The sequence below is a fragment of the Rutilus rutilus genome (assembly GCF_951802725.1).
Source record: "Rutilus rutilus genome assembly, chromosome: 1".
Lineage (NCBI taxonomy): Eukaryota > Metazoa > Chordata > Actinopteri > Cypriniformes > Leuciscidae > Rutilus > Rutilus rutilus.
Genome location: NC_140209.1, coordinates 37,596,901 through 37,618,357, shown reverse-complemented (window position 1 = coordinate 37,618,357; position 21,457 = coordinate 37,596,901). Strand labels below are relative to the sequence as shown.

Genomic DNA, 21,457 nt, shown 5'->3' with positions numbered 1-21,457 from the left:
TGTAGCAACTTACATTTTTAAAAGCACACATTTGTTTAAAAATTCACTTCTGATGTATGATTGTGTGTAATTTATGTTGTAAAAAAGTCAAATTGACCACCTTGGTTTTTTTTTTTTTTTTTTTTTGAATATTCTTTCAAATCTCCTTATACAGCAATTACTTCCAGTCAGAAACAATATCCTGTACAAGGGTTAGCATTCACACGCTCTTACGTATATGGTCAAGTCCACAGGAGAATATGTCCAGAAGTACAAGGAAGAGATGAAATAAAAAAGAATTAACAACATTTAAAATAAACAATGTGAACAGAACAAACATCAACTTAAAACAAAACATGGGTTGTATGCAAGTTCCCCTGGCAGATATAATCAGAGTTAGTTCTAACGGTCCTCCATCACCGTCACTAATGGTGCCCATCATTCAATAAAAAGTTCCCTCTGTAATCTCAACGAATATGTAATTTTTTCCATAGTGTAAATATTTCTTAAAATTGTTAGCCGTTCAGTTTGGTTTGGCCATTTAAGCCATTTTATTGTTTTCTTTGCTGCTACCAGTAATATCTATAATAAATACATATTTGTCCTACTGTGTATCACAACTGGCTTCATCCCAATAATTGCTATCAGAGGGTCTCTTATCAGTTCAATATTCAATACTTTATTAATAATAATGTAACTAATGTAAAAATGGATTTCCAAAAGTTATCTAACTTTTAAAGATTTGTGCAAAATCGTACATATTTTACGAATTGCCCAATTCGTATGAATTCATACGAATGACCTACCCCTGACCCCGCCCCTAAACCTACCCATCATGTGGGTTTAGACAAATCGTACAAATTCGTACGAGTGAGGTCGTACAAATTCGTACGAATTAGCCACCTTTTTATCATTCGTACGAATTCGTACGAATTGGTCGTGAGATAGTGTTGCAGCCGCCAAACTTCTTCACTTAATGAGGTTTTATTAACAAAGTTCGGGAGGAGCACGTTCAGATAATTAACACAAGTGAGAGCACTCAGCAATCAATGGTAAGAGGTATATATACACTCAGCAGTCTCACCTCAATCCATTGACAGTTTTGCAGCATTCCCCTTCTCCACACTTCTAGTCCTAAACACTTACATACGGGGGGAGTACTCTGGGTTCTGAGTACTACCTCCCTCCGGACAGCACGCCAAATACGCATTAAACTTTACCTCCTCAAATTGTATGTAAGTGTGAACTCGTGAATTTCGAGCCGTAGCTCCCTAATCCACTTGTCTTGTCACATAAAATGAATGATCTTTTGTCATTGATGAAAGCAATGATTCTATAAACATTGGTAATTGGTTTCCACATATGTTCTCCAGCCTGCATTTTTAATAAATACTGTTCTAAAAGGGCTCTATTAATCTGTTCCAGTTTGGGTGTTTGAGTATGAAGCTCCTTAATTGTAGGTACCTGAAAAAATCTGTTCTTAGTCATTTTAAATCTGTTCTCAGTTGTTCGAATGATTTGAAGTTATTACTAAATAATTGGTGAAGGTTGAAAAGTTTCCAATTTTTTAACCCTGCATCAAGTCTCAAGGGAAGAAAATCTCTAATGTAAGTAATTGAACTCAAAACGGAGAGATCGCCTGTCAACTTAAACATTTAACCACCTTGTTTTAATCATAAAACTATTCTCTTTACTCACAAAATGTCTCCTCTGGGACTCTGACTTTGCAGCACATCAGATTTTGAAATAATGGAAGATGAAAACTTCTTGAACGAGCTTAGAAATTTCATATGAAGTTTAGTCATTTCCTTGCTTGACCCAATAGCCATTTTGTGGCCAAACTGAAGATTATTGACATGTGCATATTAACTCGTTTATATTCAGTCATTATAATGCTGCTAACATTTACATCATCAAAAGAAATAGACAACAATAGTTATAAACAATATATACACAGAATTTCTTTTGAATAAATATAGCTATTGTATTGTATTACTTTGTAAGCAAAGTGCAGTGAAGAGATTGTATTAGTACAATTCAAAATCTATATATGCATTTGAATACACTACAGTATAAATGGAGATTCTTTTTTGTACAGTGATGCTGGATATTTTGACGGCTTTTATCCTATAAAGCTGAAATGTGTCATTTTAGTGTCAACAGCATGATTACGTTTTAGTAACTGTCCATTTCGGTATGTTTGCGTGTTCCAAAGTCATTTTCAAACACACTTTTAAACCAATTAAAGATGCTAACAATCGACTACTGCTATGTACACACAGTGTTGTTATTGTCCTTCAGAGTCAGTGAGTCAGCTGGACGTACTCAGGGGGGAAAAAGCCCACACGTCCACGGCAACGACCTTTCCAGCGTTGAGAATCTGAGCAGTCCAGCAGGTCTATGACATCACCCCGCAGGAAGTGCAGCTGGGAGTTGAGCTCTGGATTGAAGTCAAACAGGGCATGTGCGTGATGGGGCCACTGCTGGGAAACAATAACAGACAAAGGTCATTATTGCTGTGCCTACCTTTTCATTTTCCACATTTAAGTCCCTTTTACTGTCATACTTTATGTGCCTCACTATTATGATGACACCTGCGATATTTTTCATCATTTCATTACTGATTAGTGTGTTTTTCCTGGCGTGGATTACATGTCATTTGGATAAATGGCAATCGGATATAAACGTAATGGTAACACTTTACAATAAGGTTTAACTACATTAATTAGCATTACCTGAAATTGAACTGCACTTATACAGCATTTGTTAATCTTTGTTAATGTTAATTTCAACATTTACTAATACATTATTACCTATATGAACAAACAAGGAATGACTGTATGAATCAATGAATCACTTCTGACACCTCTGTGCTCACGAATGTGAATACCAATGTTTTTACACATTTGCTGTCTTTTACACTTTTCCCATTAAACCGGTATTTTCTTGCTCTTTGGTGAAAAAACAAAAACAAATGCTGTTTACAATCCGGCTTTCATTTTAGAAGCATATGACATTTTAATTGCTGTTGGCAAAATGTTGGTACCCAGTTCAAAATATTTTCATAAGAATAATATAAGTGTCGTCTTACCTTTAATGCATGGTCTGTATCCCTCAGAAACACAGTCCTTTCCCTTGCAATGCTGTTGGTCTTGTAGAAGTCCACAAGCTGATTTAAGGAAGGGAAGATCTCCTCCCAAACAAAGTAATAGCCATCTCTATCCTTTAACACCTTGAAATGCTGTACGTGATCCCCATAGCTGGTAAGAAGAGACCAAGATTCAAAATAAACACACAGCACTATAGAATAAGCCCTCATATCATCTTTTAAAAGTGCAGTGTGCCACTAGTGGCCACAAATGGAATTGCAATAATGACTGTTTCCAAACAGGTTTTCCAAACCATTGTTATTTTAGTTTGTTTACATCATAGTATTTAATATTATTTTGATTCAGCTTTTAGTAATTGCTTTGTAATTCCATTTTGAATTTTCCGGTACAATAAAATTCATACATTTTTCGAACATATCAAACAAAATATAGACTATAACCATTTGGCAATGCTTAAAACAAAACACAAACTTTTAAACCAAAACATTTCACAGGATGAATTTGCAGTTTGATACAGGTTCAAAACCGTAAGGATCCTCTCTGGACCGTACAATGGGCTTTATTGTCTTTTTTGTCGCGTCGCATTGCACCGCTCACGTCCGGTGTAGACACGGTGTTAAACATCCTCTCTTATTTTTGAATTTTAGGATCTGTAAACAGCTGTTCTTGGTGCAGTCCAAACATTTCACAACAATTAGTCAGCATGTCTTAAAAAAGTTTAGATGTGTCTTTGGTTGCGTTAGGTTAGAAAGCTCCTTGATGTCTTTAAGAGACTCTTTTCAAAGCTGCGAGAACATATAAATAATTCAGCATTTGAAACACAGCAAACTTTGTTCTTTCAACTGTATGACAAAGGCATGTATAAAGACTAATTGAGCTTTATGAATATTAATAAGATATCTTGAAATTTCAAAGTATTTCAAAGTAGATCAAAGGTAGAAGCATGAGTCATCTCAGCTCATTTTTGTGTGCTCACAATGATACACAGCTCTCTGCTTTCTGGAGCGATCAAATTCATTTGTCACTTAGTTCACCTGCAAAAAAAAAAAGAAACAAAAAAGTGCAAACCGTAATGTTGGAGAGCTTGTCTTTTAATAATCCTAAAAAGCTTGTGACTGTCAATGTGAAATACTGAACTTCCTCAAAAGCTTCCTGAACGTCAGAGGGTGGATGCTTCATCATGCAGTGCTATTGAAGGGCTGATTAAACCAGTCACAAGCACACTCTTGAATTGAGTCACAAGTCCAGCTAAATTAGGTTGTTTTAACAGAAATAAAGTCTGATAACAAGTGCAGATTATTTCCCATGTAATGCTTTATACATACAAATAAAAGCATATAAGAAGCTGTTCTTGTGAGTCATGCCACTTATGGCCTGAAGGTTTCTATGCATATGCTGGATGTGAGGTTGAGGACAGAAACAGTACTTAAATATAGATGGACATGAGTTGGTGGTTCATCAGCAGATCCTGTCATATCTCTTTGCCATCAGTGTCATTAACAATGACCTACATTCAGAGCTTAAATCTTCCGTGCTGTTGTGGTTTGTAGCAAGGCAGGTACATCTCGCATGTGTTGTTGAGGTTACAGCAAATGGCTGTGGTATGTCGCATGGTCTTCAGTTTACTGCTGTAACAAAGCTGTTTTATTTGAATCTCTTTGATTGAAGGTTTAATGATTTTATCTAGGGAACAGCCCAGTTGCAGTTTTAGCTCCCCAATGCAGGATTACCTGCTTGCTGGCATTCTGTCCTTTCACTGAAGATGATTGACAGGCTGAACTACTCTCTGTTTGACCCTTAAGCAACATAATGAAACCACTCTGTCAGAAAAAAAATGATTGTAAGTTAACAAGTGGTTGCTAGGATGTTCTGGATAATTACTAAGGTGTTGCTATAGGGTGTTACTGCATGCAAGTCTTGTGACTGCTGATGTGTTCTTCTGATGCTGATAAGTGGTAGGTTGCATTTTTATTGTATTGCTAGTTTTTTATTGTCTGCCAGGCAAGAAAATAGCACACATCTCAACAAGACCCATGTTTTGGGGTATCATTTATGTCTTTATTACAAACAGTGAGGTAAAAGTTGCATTTAGGATGAAGAGTTTAATACTTAGGTTTAGGGGGTTGGTTTTTCAGTATTATAGGGATGTTTGCTTTAGCAATGTGAACAAATATGTATTGATTGCAATGATCCATTTAAGACATCCAAGCTTAGTTTTGTGGTTGAGTCCTGCAGTGTCCCATTTAAAGACAGACAGATGGTTCACTCACTACTAGACATTTCACAGCTGAGTTATCATCATTTCATCTTCATTTGGCCAAGTGGAGTGACTAGGCCTGTGGTGCAGAGCCAGAATAGATACACAGCGCCTTCTTAGTATCAGGCCCCGGTGTTAACAGATTTGATTGATGCCCTGCAAACAGCAGAGGATGCCATCTTGTCTAAGAAAAGAAATGGCATCATTACTCCAGTCTTCAGTGTAACATGATCCTTCAGAAATTATTCTAATATGATGATTTGCTGCTCAAGAAACATTTTATTATTTTCAAAATCCCTGGATATCTTCTTTAAAATGCTGGCATATATGGTCTCAGAGAAAAATGAAATATGCGGGAAGGTGTGAAAAATAAAAGAATGCCATCGTCTGAGGTTTCTTGTAGTCTCGTCAAATGAACCTGCTTCAAACCTAGATGACACTGGACAATAATGCCCAAAGTCATCAAAGATTTACATTTTTAAAATCAAAGGCATTCCAGGCATTATGCACTATGACCTTGATTTGTTAATTAAAGGAATAGCTCACTTCAAAATGAAAATTCTTTCATCATTTACTCACCCTCAAGTTGTTTGGTTTGGTTGTCAACTGTTTGGTTACCGACATTCTTCAAAATATCTTCTTGTGTTCAGCAAAAGAACGAAATTCATAAAGGTTTGAAACAACTTGAGGGTGAGTAAATTATGACAGAATTTATATTTCTACTATTCCCTTAACAGCGATCACAGAGACAGTCTGATTAGTAATCTGAATTGGCAGACAGGGCTCTCTCAGGGAATGCATGGATAGAGAGTTTGTGCGTCACAAATTAGCCCTGCAGACCAGCTGCCAATTCCCCTTCTCACGGTGTGTTTAATCTCACAATAACCCTAGCCGGTGCTTCCACACCTGAGGCCAGCCCTGCTCCAGACCGCAGTGCTGATTATCCCAGCCAGCTCATTCCCGGGATCCCGGACAGGCTCTGCCATCCAAACCCAACTTAGCTATCAAGAAGTGGATGGTAAAGAGCCGGACAGAATAATAATGTGATCCCCGCGCGTTTGATGAATTTTAAATGAAATCTGTGCTCCGACGTAATAGCTTTCTGATGCTCTCATTTTCAGATTTCATGGTACATTTTCTTAAGCAGAAGGGGATATTGGTGTCCTTTGCGAAGTAGGTCAGATGGGTTTTGATGGACCCTACAATCTTTCTTCTTATTCAAATTCTAGTTATACTTTTATGAGGTGTGCAGCAAACAACAAATTACATCGACCCCCAGGAACAGTGTATAGAGCAGGCTTGGTTATGCAGGTTGGGATGCGTCTTACCTCACTGACATGGAGAATTCTCCAGGTGCACTCTCACTTTCTCTTACTAAGAAGCTTCCACATTCCTGCTGGCGCAGTCGATTCTCGGCTACATTTCTGGAGATACGGCCCGCAAACCATCTGTGGGCGAGATAGAGGGGAACAACAGCACTATTAGTGATGCAGTTAACATCTAGACAGGCCACATGTGTCTGGCTGTTTACTGTCACATGATCCTTCAGAAATCATTCTAATATGCTGCTTTGGTGCTCAGTTATGAGTAATGGTTATTATTATCAGCGTTGAATGGTTTTTGTCGCTTGATATGTGTTTGTAGAAAAAACAAACACATATTTTAATAGGAGATTTAGGATATGTGTGTATACGGTAGTGTATACGGTATAAACTGACATACTGTAGAGCTGTAAATTAAGAATTTGACGAGAAATGTTCGAGTTTACTGAAATTTCTCACATATTATAGTACAATTTTGGTACCAATTTGAGATTTACATGGGGATTTACATTTTTCTCCATCTGTGGAGCAGGAGGCTTCAGTAAATGTCTCCATTTTCACAGGTTAATCTCATTGTTGTCTAGGTGAAGCAATTGAGACATCACACATATTGTTTCCAGGACCATTGTGCCTTATTGAATAAAGACTAGTGAATACCAATACCAACACAAGTCCACACAATATTTTCCAAGATTTACAGACATAAAATTGTACTTACGTGTGTGGCCGGATGCTGATATAGTTTTTAGGTACGTAGCCCTTCCTGTTAACCAACTCCGCTGTGTACCAGTTAGGATCATCTTCCTTATTAATGATCTAGTGGAAGAACAGCCAGTAAGCTTTGACCAGATCAAATCATTTGTAGCAAACAAAAGCTCTGTATGTATAATCCAACTCAAAACAGTTTATACCTTGAGTACATCTCCCTTCTGAAAGCTAAGCTCGTCACTTTCTGTAGCACAAAAGTTGTAAATTGCTATTGCTTCCATCCTGAGTCCACTGAGCTGGAGGTGAACCCCAAAAGATCCGTATGGGTAGACGTCCCACCACAGCCACAAAACACTGAACGGAGGAAAGGATTGAGCCAGAGAGCATCCACACTGAAACAGACTGTCCAGAGACACGCTCACTGTCAAACACTGCACCCTGATAAATGAACCGAGAGAACTAGCAGAGAGAGAATGTGTGTGGGTCTAAAAGAGAGAAAGGCAGAAAAAAACATGTGGGAGGGAGGCAGGGGTGGCAGTTCCTGTCTCAGCGTGCTCTAATAGAAGGAAATACAGCTATGTGAGAAACAGGAAAGTTAAAAAAATGATGGGAGGACGACGAAAAGAATGGCCTCTCGAAAACTTCCCCTCATCAGAGAGCCGGACCTGCGCATTACAAGTAGAGAAAAACACATATCTGTTTGCCAGACTGCTGTTTTATGAGCAGATCTGTAGTTTGTAAATGTATCTGGTTAATCTGTGTTAGGCTTGCATATTACTACTCCCATGTCTGGAAATAGCTGGAGATGAATTATATCAGCTGAGGAGCTCATCTGAAAAGATTATATGATTCAAAGAACATGTGAGTTTCTAGATGAGCAAACATCCCCATAGAGCTGCATGACTCACAGTACACCTCTCATGTTCCTCTATTGGTGGTGCTGTTTAATCCTGAAATGCACATGGACGTCCCATTTTGGCTATATTTCTCACATAAAGTGGTCTTTTCTTTTGATCTCCTCAGTTATGGTGCCTTTGAACCTTTTTTTTTTTTTTTTTTTGCATATTTGTGCTTTTTTATAGAAAAACGGTTTCCATTAATACTTATAGCTTCAGCTATGTTATCAGCATGTAGACATATACTTTAATATCACATTGATATCCATATTTATATTTAGAAAGAATGATCGCAAGCTGTCATTTATAAGATGCACAATGAACAATGTTCTAACATTAACAACAATTAATACAACTACATTGTCCTTTTTATGCATGTTACATAATAGCTGTATACTTATTATATGAATAACAATAAATTACATGCAACTAACTTAAAATAAACCCTATTTCTAACCCTATACTAAGTACATGTTAATTAATATTACTCAGTAGGCTATTTAAATACATAATTACACAGTAACAAGGACACCTTCACATAAAGTGTAACCATATACTGTAACAAATGTATCGCTCATTGCAGTTAATGTTAGTTAAATCATTAAGTAACATTAACTAATGGGACCTTATTGTAAAGTGTTACCAGTGAGGTGTAGTTCACTCAATTTTATTCTCACACACATCTAAAGTGTCATTTAAATTTCTTTTTCATTGACTTATCCACTAATTAAGATGGCACACACTAGATATCACTACCAAATTCAACGAGTCTATTGGCTATACAAGAGGACCATAATGGCACTCATTACATGCACAGACAGTCAATATAGCTGTTTGAGCTGATGTTATGAACACTACCCTGCTGGGCGAGAGTTTAGACTTAAAGAAAGTTGTTAAGTTTTATCACTTAAACATGATAAATCTCTTGTATGTGTACAGATATCACCACATACACTACAAATTAGGAAATCAACTCAACAACATTTTCCGTGTCTTAACTGTTACTTCATCTTGGAAACATTTTGCACCACAAAAGACATTCTGTGAATGTCACAGCAGCTCTCAGATGTAAGAGTGCTTGTGAGAAACTGCTTGGTGTGAAGGTGTGCATAGTCTGTAAAGATACTTATGTGTGAGAGAGTTTATTGCCGGAAACCTCTATATCTATAGATACACTCTAAAAATGCTAGGTTGTTTCCAACTATGTGTGGGTCAACGTGGGTTGAACAATATATATACATGAAAGCCCTATTAGTATTTAAAATGTAATTATATTCCTGAGAAACTTACTCATCAATATAAACAATCATATGAGGGACAGAAAACAGGGCTTCCTGAGCATGAAACAAGGAAACCACAAACAAAGGAGTCACTCTGTAACAGGGTGAAATATATAGTTGCACCATTTTACACTTGATTGCTCATTTGACTCACTGGTGTATGATTAATAACTGCGAAATTTAAGCAATCCTCATTTAAAAGAAGTCATGCACTGTATTCTTTGTCACCAATAGACTGGAGTGAAACATTCTTCTAAACAAAAGAAAATATAAAACTTTTAAAGGGATAGTTCACTCCAAAATGAAAATTATGCCATCATTTATTCACCCTCATGCTGTAACAACCTTGTATGACAAAAATGAAGATTTTTGTGTGTCTGTCCATGCAGTAGTAGTCATTTGTAACCAAAAACTTCATTGCCATGTGAAGAAAACTATGCAGATTGGGAAAATATTTGAAATTGCTAAATGGAAACTGTTTTGTTTCTCGGTAGGATGTCACACGCAGTCTGTGAGCAGAAATAAGTGCAGGCATGAAAAGAGCCACACGGCTCAACCACACGGCTCTGATATGGTCTGTTTACTTTTAGATTCACTATACATTTACCATATTCTATAATTAATGAGATTATAATACTGAGATTTAATATCTGGAGGTAAAACTGTGGCAAAGTGGCTTTGTCTTACTTTTTTTGTATTAAACACAGGTCTAATTCTGTACCATGAGGAGGAAAATCTTTACCATGCTGCCACTTACTGGTCAACTCATGTCAATACTATCAAATCTTTTCTTATGTAGCCGCCCAAAAGGCTAGGCTGTATGTATGACATGTAACTAAAAATATATATATTTTGCTTATCAACATGCATTCAATAATTTAATTTAAAGACAATTGCCATAGAAGATATGTATTTGTTACTAAAACATCATGCAGTCCAAGTGTAAAAACCTATCTCAGATAATCCTCAGGCTTGAAAGGGAAACCAGCAAGTCTATGTCTATCTATTCAAAGCAAACACCTCTAAAAACTCTTTATTATTTAGTAAAAATACTACTGATATTGCTTTCACCATTACTGATATACTACAGTGACTATATAGAATAGTAACTTCAGTAGTAAAACTAGTAACTTGGTAGACATTACTGTCAGAAAATAAAATATAAAATAAAATACAAAAGAAAGATTGTTGGAAATCCAAAAAATTGATTTGTTATGGCTTTACATTATTAACCATTACTGTGGAAAAAGACATTTCATCAGGTGGAAAATATTGTAGCCTACATTTTGTACAAAAAAGGGGGAATGTTATTGTATTACATTACTATTAGGCTATACAAATAATGTTATTATTCATTTACTTTGTACATTTTCTTCTGAGACACAGTTACTTTAAACATGATGAGAAAATTAAGTTTATTTCCTAGAAAAAGTCAGGGTCACAGTCAGATTTCTCTAATTTCACCCCACTTGGGGGCCACATTCCACCCATTTGATCAGTTTCGGGAATAAGTCTCACGATGACGAAACCTATGCACTAATTTCAGCTGAACATCGTATAGTGCGTGTCTTGGTGGACTTTCATGGTCGTGAAGAGGCCGCGGCGGTGAAATTTGGGAAATAAACAATTTTAAGAATGAAACCCAGTGAGTTTGGTCACACCCTTTGGCTTGTCTCGCCCCTCCTGAGGAGGATGAATGTGCAGTCAGACTCAGAGCGCCATGTTGAACGGTGTGGGTGTCACACACACATACACCAGCCCAACACACCAACACTAACGCTCACCTCGGCCGTTTCATAGAAAATAAAGTTTCTATATCTCTCATACGAGTAGTCTGTACTTATGCCGGGTGTTACCCCCGGTCATCATCAGCACAGGAGGTTTGGTAAGTTATTGTTTTTGTTTTCTAGTCGCTTCTCTCAGTGCGGCGATATCTCCACCGAGCACCACACATTTCGGCTTGAGGTTTAACTAATTCAGGAGGTTATTTTTTAAACAAACACACTTCTGGAGAGTGAAGGACTATGATAAAGCTAGGTTTTCTTTGGGGTGTGAGTGGAATTAGAGCGACATTTGGTTAAACTAGCAAGTTAGTCAAAGCATAGCCACAGTTAGCTAGCCTAAGCGGCTAATACTTCAAATCACTTTATAGCTTTTAAAAAGTCGTTTTCTCTAAAAATAAAACATCAAAACATTACAATTCAGGTGTGCTACGTTTTACGACATTTTTAACAACATTATATTAGCGGCATAAAATAGTTTAGTTTTTAAAAAGTTCTCACAGTTGATGAAACTTTCGTCGTGGTTTCTGTAGCTTGCTAACGTTAGTTAGCAATTAAACGTTAATAATGGAAACGGTCTAAAGTCGTTAACGTTGCTGTTTTACATCTTTTAAAACACACACGGACATTTAAGCGAAGGTTTATTGTTTATTTTTTGTCAACAATTGGACGTTTTATGGGTTTGGTTTTGCTAACGTGCTAAAGTTAGCTTGAAACTTAAATACATTTGTAACCGGCCTTGTTTGGTTAAACCGTTGGCAACAAGTATCCGTGGGATTTTGTGTTTTTATAGTAGTTATACATTCAAATAGAGTTGTAAACACATTTTCTATTCATCGCTAATCTTGGTCCATTCAGTATATACCTGTAAGTATAATTCCTCTACCAATGGTATCTTGTATAAATATTTTACCACGACCTAACTTTGGCTTATACAGTCCTTTCTTGAGATGTTAACTAATAGCTTTCTGCTCTGATCAGATTTACGGTGTTTCTAATTCACTATTGTTGTAAGTGTATCTGTGAGATTACTGTGTAGTCACAAATCATTTGCTTTAGTTTGTGTAAAGACGGATTTGTAGATTGACCAGTTTGTTTAGTCGACACTAACGTTACAAAGATTGTAGATAGTGTGACCCGACAGAACCGTTTTATCCCCACAACATGGACGTTTCACACAGTTTCCCCCTCTGATCTCCTAGTGGACACACCCGTGATTGAGGAGAATCATTGTCTGTTTCTATAATCAATTTCTGTATCTTCATCTTTTAGTGTTTTGCTTCCTGTAATTAGAGTCTCTAGAGGACAACTGAGGAATAGTCGATCTTCTACCTTATTTAGCAACTGAAGTGGAATTTACCAATTATTAAAAAAAAAATTGATTTAGAGCTTGAACATAGTCAACAGACTATAACATTGAATATATTACATGTGTAATTTCAAGGACATTCTATAGTTTTATAGGACACAGTTTACATGAAGTGGCAGAACCGGCTGGATTACCCGAGAGCAGAATGCAGTGCTCATGCACCCACTCTCACAAGCTCTGGCTTATGTGAAATTCACCTTACCTTTTTCAGTTTGCCTTGCAGGCCTACTGTGGAGGAATTCTAGATATGTGTGTATTTCAATTCCCCCCCCTAATGTATGTTGTGTTTTGTGTACAACATCTTTACACCTGCTTTTTCTGGCTGCTGGATTCACTTTGCCACCATAGACCCTTCCTTAGCGCTTCCACAATGGATCCTAAAGAGGCGAGACATGCTGGCACTTGCCATGCACACTATCTTTTGTTTGAATTGAGTCATACCTGATTGCGCTGTCCTTCACAGCTGTGCAGAACTTGCTCTTGGTGTTTCTTATGCAGGATTTGTATTCGCTGCATGGGTGTCTTGCAGCCAGCCATGGATCGGCATGGCCTGCGCATGTCAAATGATGGAGGAATAGGTCACATCAACTGCTGTGTGCAGCAAGGTCACCATGATTTTGGTGATTTTTGCTTCTTGTTGCTTTTTGCTGCTAAAATGATATTGCATATGTAATGTGTGCTGCTTTTTGGCATCTGTATGTTTATGTAATTTTGCATTAGGTATTAAGGATTGCTTATTGTTAAAATCTTATTTTAAATATTGTTTCTCTTCTTGGAAAATGGACCAAAGATATAGAAGACTCATTCTGCGCTACACGGATTGTTGTCCAATCAGATGTACTCTGGAATGAGATGGCAAGTAGTGATTCATGATGCATCGATGACAGTTAAAGCTTATTGGCTGTTTTAAAGTAAAGCATGTCTCACCCAAACCTCCTGTTTCAACAGGCAGTGCATCAACACAGAAATGAAAACTGTGCTTGTCAAACCATTTAATGTGTTCTTTGATTTTTATATGGTAATGCTTTTTAACCGCTTTTAAGGGGAAAATATATTTTAAAATATATGTTAAGGAGATATTTAAGTTCTCAGAAGGACTTTCTTTTTGATGGTACAAGATTTATGTAGTCGAAAGAGGCCATTCACATAGACCTTGTTTCTACAACTTTTCCAGTGTTTTCCTGTGTAAACGGGTTAGAGGCTAGACGGATGTCTTTGACTGTCATGCTCACATCACGTCTTTTGCACTTGCAGCATCTCGCACATGACACTGCATTCTAAAGTTGAGTTAAACTTTTAAAAACACATCGGACAACCTTGTGTATTCTAAGTGAATTGAAATTATTAGGGGTTCAAGCACGAAGTGCTGAAACCCTATTGTAATTGTGCTGATTTTTATTATTTTTCTTCTGCCGTAAAACGCATCGTGCAGCCCAAACCGTAAGAGCTGGAACCTTGAAACTTTGCCAGATGGTAGTACAAAAATCGAGGAGAGGTTAACAAATTATGACCCCGATTGGCCAATAGGTGGCGCTATAGTAAGCAAAAGTATGAAATCACTAATAACTCCTAGACGGTTTGTCGTAGACTCAAGTGTCTTATATCACTGTAATCATTGGCTCAAGACGGACAAAACGTATATCTCCGATTTCATTTCCGGTATGCAAATTTTTCCGCCATTTTGAATTTTGTCAAAAACCTACTTTTACGAACTAGTCCTAGGTTTTTCGCCCGATCGGAACCAAACCAGTGCAGAAATGTTCTCTGGAGTCTGAATATCAATAATTATCGAAAAAAAGTGGAAATTTTGATCTACGGTTGCTAAGGGGCGCCAAAATGTATGTTGTGGGAGGAGCCTATTTTACTAAAATGGCTATAACTCCGGAAGTAAATGAGGTATCTTCACCAAACTCGGTACACATGTGTAAGAGGTCAATCTGAGTTCACAGTAAAAAAATCGCGGCGATTGGCCACATGGTGGTGCTATAACATGAAAAAAACCTAAAACAGGCTATAACCACCTGACCGTTAGTCCGATTGACTTGAAAATTGGTATGCAGTGTCTTGGCCCAAGGTGCCATATATGTCTATGAGGACATTGGCGTATCTCAAAAAACATGGCCGCCATTGGCCAATGAAGTTGAGCACCTATTAGACAAGGTTAACGGAGGCCGATCGGAACGAAACTCGATGGGCATGTTCATCTCATGGCCCTAGAGGTCTGTAAGAATTTTGAAAGAAATCGGCCACTAGTTGGCGCTAACGAGTTTTATGGCTATGTAATCACGTGGTGTTACACTCATCCACACAATATGCATATCATTTGATAGATCTGCTCATGCTGAACAACTTTGCCTCAAGAACCATTGCTGTCAATCAAACCGTTCATTAAATATTCGCGAACATGTTAAAAACCTACTTTTGCGAACTAGTCCTAGGTTTTTCGCCCAATCGGAACCAGACCAGTCTAGGACAATTCTCTGGACTCTCTAGATCAATAATTATCGAAAAAAAGTTGAACTTTTGCATTTGGATGGCTGTAATAGGGTCATTTATAAAATGGGCGTGGCAAAATACATTAAAAATCCTATAAATCCTAAATGAAAACTCAGAACTTCACAAAAATTGGTGAGCATATGTGACATAACATCATTAACAAGCATGCCAAATTTTATGGAGATCGGACCATAGGTGGCGCTATAACTGTTAAAAAGCTTTAAAACCATATATTTCTTATGGTACATTGCCTGTATTGGCTGTAAATGGTCTTTTCCATCTATTATGTCAGTGGTTAAATGCTTGCTAAATAAAACATAATAACTTTTGATGCTTTTGTGCTTAAAAACCCTTTAAGGCCTTAATAGCTTGAACCCCGATAAATGCTGCTTGCAGCTTTAATTGGCTTTGTTTTCAGCCAAAAATTGAGAATTGGAGGAGAATGTTGACTGCAACTGCAAGGATTTCAAATGGCTTGTATGCAAAAACAGCTCTTCACTTTTCTGTTAAGAAGAAAATGTTATTGTTAGTTCAACCAAATGTTGAAGGCCATTTCAAGGAGGTATTCAACAGTTCGCAGAATAAGGAAGCTCTGTTGCGATCTGGTGTTGACCAAACACTGCTGTGATTCCTCAAAATATGTTCATAGCAGCATTTCCGTTTCCATAGTGTGAGAGGAGTGTTGTCAAAACTGAATATTGTAGATGCAGATCAGGTTCTTTGGCACTCTTGTCTCAAATGTTTTAACGAAGCATTTAGGCTATGTATTTCAAAGTATTGATTCATTAGTAGAAAATAGATGGTGAGTGAGTACGTTTACATGCACGTTCTTAAACCGATTATGCTTAAGCCGACATCGCGTGCGGTCATGTAACTGCTTTAAACCGTTTTCCTTTATCAGCGCAAGGCCATAAACTGCTTAAGCATAAACCAATCGAACCAGCTAGATTTTTGCCCATTACCCTGATTTTGCATGGCATGTAAACACCTAAACCTGCATTCTGTCAGCTTATTGAAGAGTGCATGTATATGATATGTGACAGGAAACCATTCTTGTAAGGAAAGGAAGATTTTAGCGCATCCAGCCAAACTGTCCTAAGATCTTGTGCAGCCGAAGAACAAGTGGTATAGTTGTAGAAACTTTGGATTTCATCAAAAATATCTTAATTCTTGTTCTGAAGATGAACGAAGGTCTTTTGGGTTTGTAAAGACATGAGGGTGAGTAATTGATGACAGAATAAAAATTTTGGGGTGAACTAACCCTTTAACATCAACTCGCATAATAAATTGAATGCTTTGAGTGAAATACATGGATGCTTACGTTTAGACCACCACCGGGGAATAACCTAGGTTTTTTTTTCCTTGTAAATGTGGTTTATTTGCATTGCCAGGTTATTGTTTTGCATGTAAATTAGCAAATCTGGTTATTTCAATAAACTGATTTTTGGCGGTTATCAGCGGATTGGTGTGCATGTAAACACGCTCGGTGCTGCTCGCAGGACTTGCTATGCTGTGTCTCTGGCTCTGCTTCAACACTGATCACTGAGACTCCTTGATATTGGCGGGACATTGCCAGACCTGTTCTTTTAGTATGGAGGAGGCCACCACTTGCCTTGGATCCGCACACAGACCCGGGCCTGTGTACTGGCTTCCTGGGCCCCCGTCACAGTGAGAGCCACTGGAGCTTTGTTCCGGTAGTGATACAGTTGCCCCTCTCTTCCTCTGATGTGCTGGGTCTGAATTGGTCATTAAAGCAGCAGATGTTTCATTAGGCCGTGGCTGTATTCATGTGTATGCGGGCTGGGGGGAGAGGCAGTGGGGGTTGCTCGCAAGGCAGCGCTCTATTGGCTCCTCCGTGGGAGAGCAGGAGTCACATTTCAGTGGCTTTTAATGAATTTATGGGATAGGTTGAGATGTTTTGTTGGCAATGAAGCATCCCGGTGTGCTCAGGACAGGAAACTTATATTTAGAATGACTTTGATGCTTAATTTGTGCTAGCAGAGACGACTGATGCGTTTGAGCTCAGAACATGGATTGTTTTTACATGCCGTACTGTAATGGAGAGCAAAGTATGGTGCAATTACTTTTGGGAAATAAGACGTCTTCCCACAGAAGTGAGTGTTGTGTTACCGTAAAGATGAGTAATAGGAAGAACTTCACACACTAAGCCGCCCTTCTGTGTGTGCACAGTTATGTTTTACTCCACACATATACCTGGGTGGTAGACCTCTACTTGTGCTTAGTTTGAAAATGGAACAGCTGTAATCCATTTCTCTTTATCTCAACTGTGGTATCAACAGGAAGAGCTGCAAACTACAGTTCAGGAATGGACCATTAAACTTCTGTATGTTCATGTAACGCTTATCAACATGATCACTTTCTTTTCTTTGATAATTGCCTTAACTGTTTATGCAAACTAGATTTTATGTAGTAGTCCACTATTATGACTAGCTTCTCGTTTGAACCTTTTCTATTTCTGTCTGACATTTTGGTTTTGTGTTTCAGGTAATGGAGGAATTCATCGAGCTGGCTTCCTTCTCTGTGTGGAAATGGTTTTAACAGGCACAGAGTAACAGAGAAACTGTTCAAACGGATAACGTGTTCAAACGATTGCACGAAGGACTTCTTATTTGTTTTTAAGCAAAACTTATTTTTTATTTTCAATTATTTTTAACACTACACGCCACAATGCCAAGCTCAACTATTCGGAGACAAATGAAAAATGTGGTTAATAACTATTCAGAGCCAGAGAAGAAGGTCAGGGAAGCGACTTCCAATGACCCGTGGGGCCCCTCCAGTTCTCTGATGTCAGAGATCGCCGACCTCACTTACAATGTGGTGGCCTTTTCAGAGATTATGAGCATGATTTGGAAGAGGCTGAACGACCATGGAAAGAACTGGCGGCATGTGTACAAGGCCCTGACTCTGCTTGACTACCTAATCAAAACGGGCTCTGAGCGAGTGGCCCTGCAGTGCAAAGAGAACATCTTTGCCATACAGACGCTGAAAGATTTCCAGTATATCGATCGGGACGGCAAAGACCAGGGCATCAACGTCAGAGAAAAGTCCAAGCAGCTGGTGGTGCTACTAAAGGATGATGACCGTCTGAAGGGTGAGCGCTCTCAGGCCCTGAAGACTAAGGAGCGCATGGCACAGGTCGCCACCAGTGTGGGCAGCAACAATCAGATCAGCTTCGGCCGTGGCTCCAGCCAGCCCAACCTCTCCACCAGCTACTCGGAAGAGTACGGCAAGTCTGAGGGTTCACCTGCATCATATCATGGATGTAAGTTTCTTTGGTTTGTTAACTTACCAGGCGTGGAATCCAAACATTTTTTGGTGCTAGCTGTGGGGTAAAATGGTTTTAAATATGGTAAAAAGTCGTTTGATCTGATCAAGCCAGATATTTTACCAAATATTTAAAAATCTGTTATAAATATTCCATGTTATTTTCCAAATCATGCACTGCACTATGTACTTGCATTATGCACTTTGCACTCTACCATCTAGTGTTTTTGTGAACCAACATCAGAGTCTGATTGGCTCACAGAGCTACGCAAGGAAGGCTGTGACAGTTGAAAGCATGAAGTGTCCAATATTCCACACTTGCTTTTTGGGGGGGGGGGGGGGGGGGGGGGGGGGGGGGGGGGTAAATAACTGCATCATCTGAGTATTTGAAGTGCACTATCAGTGCTCACACTACAGAGCTGGATGATTCTGGATAAATTGAGAATCATGATTAGATTCTCCCATGATTCTGAATAGACAACTAAACGATAATGTCATTTAATACAGTTTCTGACAAAATCTTAATGCTGCAGTCTGTATAAAAAAAATGATTCAATTTAGATTTTTCTTTATTCCGTTTAAATGAATGATTTATGAGTCATCCATAAATACCTCACTTGTTACTGGATGAATCACGGTTTTTGAATGTCACTACTAGCCATGTTTCCATCCACATCATTTTATGCAAATTTTGGGATGTCACATAAAAAGATGCAGGATGAAAACGCCAAGATGCGCATAGATATGTGCATACAAAAATGAACGCACTTATTTGAGGCGGATACTTTTTTTTTCGTTCGATAAGAAGACCTGCGCATAATCTAGAATGTAAACACATATCCTAGAAAAAAATCCTTTGATCGAGATTGTGATCTTTTAACAATTAATCTTGCAGCTCTATCACTATTTATACTACAAATAGAGATTACGAGAATTTGTCCATACATACCCAAATTGTGACGTACCTTCTGTGTTGAGGTCCCTCTAGAACCCTAAAACTATGCTATTGGCTGATAGAACATTTTGATGGGTACTCAACCTGCACAAAATATTAGCAAACATTGCAGCTTTTGATCAACTATTACAAACCGCAACCTTCTGGAGTCCTAGAGAGACTCGATTCACTCGACAGGAATAATTCTTGACACTGGCAACGACACGTATTCATCTTATTCTTAATGTAAGAGGGGGATTGACCATTGTAACTTGATAGTGTTTGAGGCTTCCGGTCTCATCCGCTTTCAGTTATTTTAGCTGTAAAAAAAAAAAGAAGTCCATTATGCTGCTTGATATTGCATTGCTGCTTGACTGCTTTTTGTCATCATATTCTAATTTATTATCGTAATCACAAACACACTAGTTTGTGGCACAAATGATTTAACCATTTACTGCATTTTATTCTTCCAGTTATTTACTATAGTGGCTAATGAATCGGAAGTGCCCAGTAAAAAAAAGCTTACTTCCGCGTTGCAACTTAAGGTGAATAGGACTTTAACGATGGGCATTTACATTTTAAAAGAACCTTGTATGTTTCTGTTGCATATTTAAACAGATGCACCACAAAATGGTTGTAGTGTCAAAGTTTACCTTATTGTATTCAGACCAGTTTCAGGATCAAGAGGGTTTTTTTGCAGCAGGTTTTTAAAATCGCTGTAACTGGAACTAAAGCTTTTTTAAATGCTACAGGATGCATTATTCTTTAGGACCATATTAAGCCCTTTACTGACAGTAATAGGTTGGCATCCTGCTGATCTTTTCCCTTTATGTTTGAAATGTTGCTGTTAATGGCAACAACTAAATCTGGGCTGGTGCTGTTGTAAAGGAGTCAACTTTGTTGAATTCATTTTGAGAAACTCTGCACACCTGGAGCTTTGACCACATGGGGCAAATTCTTTACACTGCAGACCAGGAAACTGCTAGTCTGCTGTTACCCTGCAGGAGATACATCCTCTGTTGTGCCTCCCGGCAGCACTGAGTGGCTGTACGTCTGCCCCGGACAGCTGCGTGCCGTTTATGTCCCACCCCTTTCCCTGAGCTCATTACAGGAAGACAGAATTCCTCAATTCCCAGAGGTCTTTTGCTCTGCCCTGTGCTTCAGGGAGGAAGCTGTCTCTCTCCCCTTTTCCTTACTACCCCCAACTCCTTTTTTTTTTTTATACAGGATTTGATAATCTTCTTGAGAGTAGTCAGCCAGTGTATTTTAATGACCCACATGGTGTAAAGTTAGAAATCTAAACATACAGTTAAGTTGTGTGTCCTTTGTCTTCAGTTGCATTTAAGTGTGTTTGATTAAGCAGAATGTAGTTGAAAATAAAGAGTGTGTGGGGAGCTTCATAGCACAAAAGAGTCTGTAAACAGCTGAGTCATTAAAAAAGGGAAAATTAGAAGAAAAGCTGACATGTTGGCAGGAGTGTTTTGCATTCCAGTGCTAGTTTCCTTGTATTGTTTCTCTATAAACTGTAAATGGGCTCTCGGTCAAATCTAATTCACACTTCAACAGACTGAAGGAAATTAGAACATGGGTGCTTTTGGGAAAATGTTAAATTAATTCAGTGTTGTGCGACAGAAGCTTTTTGATTATGATTTTCTAGCGTTTAGAAAGTAGAAAAATACATCAATATTATGAATAGAACGGTTAAGCCAAATTTTCAAAAGAGACACGTCACTTTATATGATCAACAGATTTAATATATGCTCGTATATAAACATTGATCAGTGCACACAAATGGAGACCAAGAAGCTCAAATGTGATTTGCTTGACGCGTGAAATTAAATGCATACAATGACAAAGATAAAGACTTAATATTTTTAGCATGTATTTTTATGATTTGGATAGACTGCAAAGAATATTTTGACAATAAAATTTTGATATTGTTTTTAGCAATTTCAACCAGAAGCACAATATCAACATTGGCATGCGATCCTTAACAAAATAACCTATCAAAAATGAATAGCCTAATGTGGATAGAAATGG

General features: G+C 38.1%; 2 protein-coding genes across 3 annotated transcripts in view; one reads left to right on the top strand and one right to left on the bottom strand.

Moving 5' to 3' along the window:
* Window positions 1-131: 131 nt before the first annotated feature.
* On the bottom strand, window positions 132-8,039 carry grapa (GRB2 related adaptor protein a). 2 transcript variants are annotated; one of them, XM_084425604.1, is made up of 5 exons: window positions 7,580-8,039; window positions 7,387-7,484; window positions 6,675-6,794; window positions 3,071-3,239; window positions 132-2,462 (listed from the first exon to the last, which is right to left on the bottom strand). In XM_084425604.1, exons 1-5 carry the CDS (start codon window positions 7,655-7,657, stop codon window positions 2,283-2,285), a joined length of 645 nt encoding a protein of 214 aa, XP_084281730.1. In that variant the 5' UTR covers window positions 7,658-8,039; the 3' UTR covers window positions 132-2,282. The 2 variants fall into 2 exon arrangements, with proteins under 2 accessions (XP_084281730.1, XP_084281731.1); XM_084425605.1 differs by having other exon boundaries at window positions 132-2,459; window positions 7,580-7,941.
* Window positions 8,040-11,258: 3,219 nt separating this feature from the next.
* The window catches only part of epn2 (epsin 2), a 28,540-nt gene continuing 18,341 nt past the window's right edge, over window positions 11,259-21,457 (top strand). The window contains exons 1-2 of the mRNA XM_084425545.1: window positions 11,259-11,437; window positions 17,704-18,481. Of these exons, the coding sequence (XP_084281671.1) occupies window positions 17,887-18,481 (595 nt within the window). The 5' untranslated portion in view covers window positions 11,259-11,437; window positions 17,704-17,886. The remainder of the gene's footprint in view (window positions 11,438-17,703; window positions 18,482-21,457) is intronic.